Source organism: Phaenicophaeus curvirostris, chromosome 7 (assembly GCF_032191515.1).
Source record: "Phaenicophaeus curvirostris isolate KB17595 chromosome 7, BPBGC_Pcur_1.0, whole genome shotgun sequence".
Lineage (NCBI taxonomy): Eukaryota > Metazoa > Chordata > Aves > Cuculiformes > Cuculidae > Phaenicophaeus > Phaenicophaeus curvirostris.
In genome coordinates this window covers 37,941,265-37,947,911 of record NC_091398.1, presented here as the reverse complement: position 1 = coordinate 37,947,911, position 6,647 = coordinate 37,941,265, and the positions used below count along the sequence as shown (strand labels likewise).

The following is a 6,647-nucleotide window of genomic DNA, read 5'->3' as shown; positions in this document are numbered from 1 at the left end:
AAAAGCAGCTCTTCTGAAAGTCTAATTTTGACTGACCAAAAGTTTAGCAAAGTTTGAGAAAAACTTCTAGCAAGTCATAGTGAGTATTCTTATAAGTGTAATATTGTTATAAGCGTATTCTTATAAGAATGTTCTTATTGCTGGGGGAGCAATGTGATGATGGTATAGACCCAGGGAATTGTGTGTGTGGAACAGAAGCCAAACTTAGGCACTTCTGGTATTTAGAAATGTCTGCGTCCAGCAAGAAAAAAAATCTATTGGAGCCCTGGGCTGTGAGCTTGGTAACAAAAAGCTAACTACCTGAGAGAGAGGGAAGAGAAACCCCACTGCAGTTAAAGCCTGCAAACATTTTTCTCTTTTTCAGTCTTACTGTCTTCTGTCAGGCTGCTTTCTGCCCTGAGAGGTTGATGGCAGGAACTCTGGGCCTGGCTCTTTGACTAACAGTGGAGTTAGTAATTTTTCCCACTGAATTCATGTAGATATTAAAGGGTACGGGGAGAGGACTGGTCTCCTGGGCACGGGAGAAGCTTGGTAGCAAGGCATGGTTATTCCTTTCTGTTGTCAGGATAAGGAAGGATAGGCATGTACTATACAGTCCAGATGTATATGTTCCTCTGATGAGATCTGCTTGTCTTGGCTGCTGACATACCAGGCTTCTGTCTTTAACAAAGCATTTTGTAGAGAACTCGGCACATTTGTACGGCATTCATGTAAGGCGCCATTCAAAACCAAAGAAAGGCTTTTGTCTCCAAACCTTTGCTTGATTATTTCACCCCTGCCCCCAACCAAACCAGCTGATCCTAAGAAAGATATGGGTTCATTTCATAAGCCTTGTCTTGCTTATGAAAACAAGAAAAGAGGAGTCTCCGTGCTTAAAGGAGAGCTTAAAAGAAGATTAATTAATTAATTAAGACTCTTTTCTTCTGAGTGCAACAGGATCCAAGTAACAAGTGAACTTTTCATTTCCAGTAATAGCAGAAATTACTTCAATAGCATGATTGTAAGCACCCATGGGGCCATAATGTGAATGGTCTTTATTAAGGAATAGACTGAACTTCTGACTATCTTTCTTCCAGTCATTTCCACAGGCTATAAACAGCGCCTGGTTTGTTGCTATTAAAAGAGTCTAAAGACGACGATGCTGAAAAGCATTTCTGTTTAAGTGCTCATGGCTTGACATTAACATGAAAAATATTTTCTTGAAAGTGAAGTGAATTTGGGTTCTCCAGAATGTTATAGTTTTGTTCAGAAATGAATATATAGACCGCTTGCAACAGAGGGAAGATGTTTGTTTGGTTTTGTGCTTTTAATATGAGATGCTGGTCACTACCCCTCGGTTTTGTTTGATTCTTTTTTCAGATATGTATGAAGTCAGAAACCATCTTGTGGATATTTTTTATGTTTTCTTGGTGGTGTTTTCTGCCTATGATACTACCTGATGAAAGAGCCTGGTGTTGGTTAAGAATCAGGCCTCATTACACATAAGGTTCCTTAAATGGTGGCTCCAAGGAGCAACTGTTCCTGAATAGCATGGTATTCTGCAAAAAGAGGCTACATAAAAACTGAAGTAATCCATGATCTGCTGAGGTGATATTGAAGACATATCTCTTGTGCACAGCAGACCTATGCATTAATCCTATGTTTTGAGGTCTGTAATTGCTTTAAATATTTGCTTCTAGATCTGTGTTTCACACATCTTACTTACATGGTTTATTTTTCATTTTATGAACAAATCGATAACCAGACAGACTCTTTACCACACTGGATTAGTTTTATTTATTCTCTTTGAACTTGATTAAAAAGCTGTCAAACATAAGTCTACATTTTATCAGCAGAATACTTTTACAAAACAGGGTAGGAGATGTGTATAGCTGGAAACATACATTTCAAAATGAAACAATATTTGATATATTCTAGACAGTTACCCTTTTGTTTATCCATGACAACTGAAACTAACCATCAAATGCATAAATTGATTCAAGTCTAGCCAAGTAATCCTAAGGGCATATGAAAAGGCTTTTTTTTTTAAAGTTCTTTCTAGATGAATTTAATGTAGTTCACCAATAAAGCATCCTCAGGAGCACAATACAAATGCTACAGAACATGAGATAGCTGGGGAAAGTGGGCAGATGTACAGTGCGATGAGGAATCAAAATGGATGTTACATTAAAATGAGCAGTCATGCAATGTCTTCATTTCATGTACTTAATTTAACTAAAAATGCCAAAGTTCCAGTTTCGTGTTTAATTTTTTTTAGGCACTGTTATGCAAATAGTGACATTCTGGTGGTGGTTGGGGTTTATTTACTTGTTTAGAAGTATTAACTGTGATATTTTTTTTTAACTTCCATGGTTGGCAAATTGATTATTCATCATTCTTTAATTTTCAATATATTTCAGAGAGAGGTAAATTATATCAGATTAACTACAAATATCTAGTATCACCAGTTTAATTCATTGCCTTTCATATACATATTTTAATCCATTTCCCACAAATCTCATCAATTACTATTTGTCTTTCTGTGCCATTGCATATGTTGGTAAACAGCATTTTCTATGGTCTTTGGCCATATGCTGTATGCTCAGCTTGCAAAAAAAGTGACACTTGGAGTGCTAGCATAATGAAACTCTCAAAGGGTTAATGCAGAATACATATAGGCAAATGTTGACAATATTTTTTTATTCCAATGTTTGAAAATTAAACACAAAATCATCATTAAGTTTTCACAAAATGAGGCATCTGTCACTTGAAAGAAAAAGAAATATTTCAGAAATATGTTTACAGAAATGTAAAAATATTAGACATCAAGACAGATGTGAACGTTTTCAATAACAGGCCCTGTCTGTCAGTCTTCCTCAGAGCCGAAGATCTTGCTGTACTCACTCAACATGAGTTCAACTATCTGATTTTGGTACAGCATGTGGACTGCCATGTTCCCTGTCTCCTTTTCAGGTCTAAGGAGTGTTGGTCCAAACACTATTCCTAAGCTTTGTGTTGACATAAGATTCACGGATTCCTTGGCTGCTATCCTGTTGACGAAAGGAAAGAATTGGTTAAAAAAGAGGCATGTCAAAAGAGTCGCTGTTGCATTTCAAGTACATGGGAGAATCAGCAAAAAAAAAAAAAAGTGCCTGTAACAGGGATATTTGGTTAAGTTATCAAAAAGAAAGAAAAGAGGGTGGGAAGAGACAACGTCTGCTAACCTGACAAATAAGGAAAGGAGAGTCAGACCCAGACGACAAGATGTGTGTGGGGTCAAGGTCTAGAGCCCCATTTACAGTGTTTTTTTTATATCAGGGTACATTTACTGATGAATGAACATTAGTTGGTATGTGTGCTATAGGGCAATAATTTCTGAGCTCGTACATTTAGATACAGAAGATAGGGGTTTCTCTTTATTAAGCACTTTTGCTGGCAGTGGTTGTGGTGGCTCCAGGGAGAAGCTTCCCTGCTTCTCTTAACACGATCTCCAGCGACAAAAGTGTTGGGAAAACAAAAAAAAGCCCCTCAATATAGATCTGATATGAAACACATTCCTCCTGCTAATTTAAATCCAATAAAGCTAGTCTGGTTTGAAATGGATTGTGAAATTTATATAACTAAAGACTTTTGCATGCCTTATACCGACACAAGGTTTCTTGAAAGACACTGAGACCACATACCTTAATGAGATAACTTAGAAAATAATGATAAGGATTATAACCTTTGATATCTTTATTACCCACAGAATTACAGGAGGAGGACTATTATTATTAAAACTTGATCTTATGTCTGTATTAAGACTTAATATTCTTGTGGAAATGACATTAAGGAAGAAGAAGTCTGGTCTAAGAACAATATGGGTTTAATGAATGGAGTTTAGGTAGGCAGTTTCACATAAATCTCTCCAGCGGTGAGCATGAACTCAGTAGAAATCCATTTCCTTCCACCCTTCAGAGTATATAACATATCCTAGACTGGAAAGACTAGTAAATGAAGATACATATTTTATAAACAAATCACACAGCTCCACCAAGGAATGTGAACTAAATATAACTTTAATATGTAAATGTTTGAATTTATGGATGCTTCCTTAATCTGTTAGTTTTAACTTAAACATTCCAAGTGGACATTCCAAGTGTTTCCCTCCCTTCTCTCTTACCGTCATTCATTTACCTTTTTAAAATCCAGACAGCAATTTAAAAATCATCATATCTGTCTCTGTTTTCCCACACCTGTTGCTGAATTTACATTATAAGTGGAAGAAACTTCTTGAGATGTAATGGGTTCAGCCACTTAAAAAAATGTTTTGCTCGTGTTAGCGGGTGGGTTACACAGCAAAGAGCATCTTCTTGCGGATTTCTGCCAATCTTGCTGTTTACCACATTCCTCAAACATCAATTCTCATGTTTTTTTCCCCATATGTAAATACGAAGCATTACTTAGTTCTGGCTCATGCTTGTAACCGTGGTGTCCATTGCACTAAACACTCTCCATATGGCACTAATCATATTGGCTTAATTATTAGTTTCTTAAAATATAGCATCTTTATTATAATTTTTAAAAATAATTATCTTCCCTCTGTGGTAATACTAACACATCATCTCTTCTCTTAAGAGTTCAGAAAGTCTCAAAAGTTAGGAGTTTTGTTGCCAAGTGTGTGGGCTTCTGATGGACATCACTCATCTTTATCACATTTAAAATGGTTATTATAGTGGTGACAAAGTTGTTTTCCTGACACTTGTGCAGAAGGACGTACATCCAGCTTATGTCCTCCCTGTGAGAACACAGTCTTTGTTGAGCTTGTTATGTGCTAGAAGTTGGAAAACTTATAAAATATTCACAGTCAATGCCAGCATGGGTGGAGACACTAGTTCTCCAAGGGAATAAGAATATTCACCAGTTGTATCTTGTGTGACTTTAGAGATCATCAATTTAGCATCAGCTATGGCTTTGCAATGAGGTGGTGTTGATGATGGACAGCATTGATGAAGATGAAACACCTTTCAAGAAGCAGGAGGCAGCATGAGCATGGATGAGTAGGGTCATGGTGAAAATAATGGTGGCAGAGCTCAACTTATTGAAGGGAAAGGAGGAATCTGCCTTCCTTTATCTATAAAATTTGGAGCAAGATGTTGAGATGCTATGTTTCTGATGTGGATGCAGAAAATGGAAGGTGGATGGCCAACCCCTCTGTCCTTATTTGTCATATTTCTGAAACAAAATGATTCAACCTCCCCCCTTTTTTTTCTGGAGATGCATTCTGTTGTTGTTCATTGATGTGGAATATGGCACTAAGAGCATCCATGTATATTTGAGGCCCCTAAACTTAATGGTCGTATAATAGTTCTTTTATTGATAAAATTTCTTGAAAATTATTCGTAATTTCTATCTATTCATGCAGTTGTACTTGTTTTGACTTGGAAACATGGAAAGTCTGAGTAGTTAAATAATCTGTGGTAAAAAAACAGCTACTGCAGGGAAAGAAGGAAGGAATTTGATCCAGCCTGAATAAAATAATTACAAGTTTAGGACCTTTTGCCTTTTTAAATTACAAATATTTACTAATGAAATTCTATAACTAATATTTTTTCATCTGTTCACAAAAGGAAAAGCCAAAGAAAACCAAAAACAAATATGCACAGTTTAGGCTATTACTTTAGCTGCTAACTGAAATTGAGTTGTTGAAAAAGGAAATCACTTTAAAATGGGCAAGAATTCTTTTTTTGGCAAGAAAAAGAGCAGAAAGAGTGATACACCATTTACAGCATAAGAAGTGAAAGGAAATGCCAGAGGTACTTTTTTGTGGCCCAAATGAAAGGAGCAATGGTACATCAATCTAAGATTATTTTAGAAACAATCTATAATCTGGTGCCACAGATGTTGGAACTATATCAAGAAACTGTTGGGTGTTATGCTGTGCAAGATTTCCCCCCAGATAAGTGAGCTGAATTACAGACTTCAAGAATTGCTTCATTCCTTTAAGATCACAAGTCAGGAAATATACTGCAAATACAGTCCCCATTATTAATAGCAATGAAATTAATGATGTATTAAAACAGCAGAAGTGTCTGATAGGAGGGCTCCAGTGTCAATGGTACATACATAAGCAAAAATACTTGGAATTTATGCTTTGGCTGTTGCCAAGGGAACTGTAAGCTGGAAAGCATATGACTGAGAACAGGGCAGCTCTATAGCTAAGAGGGTCATTGTATGGTGAGTTTGGCTCTCTAGTTCCATTAAACTTACACTTTTCAAACTCCCTAAATAAAATCATTATTAATTTTGACGTTCAGGAAGAACACAGGATTATTCCTTCAAACACACTAGGTGTTAGGAAATGTTCTTCATTTTTACTCCATAGTAACTGCTGAGGAGGAGAAAGCATTTCAACAGTGACTCTAATTCATGTTCCTTTTAATATTCCTACTGTACATAAAAAAAGAGAGAGAAGTTAGCGTATTTGGGAAACAAAACCCTATTGGAAAAGGACACTGTTTTACTGTAAGCTGCAGAGTTCTAGTAGCATTAAGAACTGCTAGTGGTGTTCCTTTCATAGCCTTTTTTCATCCTATCAGGATTTAATTTTTCTCAATGTCAGGGGTATTCTTACCATTAGCAGAAACTGGGCTTAGCTATGCTTAGTCCTCCTTTACTGTTTTAAATTG

General features: G+C 36.4%; 1 protein-coding gene across 1 annotated transcript in view; it reads right to left on the bottom strand.

Annotated features, from left to right (window-relative positions):
* Positions 1 to 1,759: 1,759 nt before the first annotated feature.
* The window catches only part of ARHGAP15 (Rho GTPase activating protein 15), a 325,214-nt gene continuing 320,326 nt past the window's right edge, over positions 1,760 to 6,647 (bottom strand). Inside the window, exon 15 of the mRNA XM_069861592.1 lies at positions 1,760 to 3,029. Coding sequence (XP_069717693.1) covers positions 2,846 to 3,029 — 184 coding nt within the window. The 3' untranslated portion in view covers positions 1,760 to 2,845. The remainder of the gene's footprint in view (positions 3,030 to 6,647) is intronic.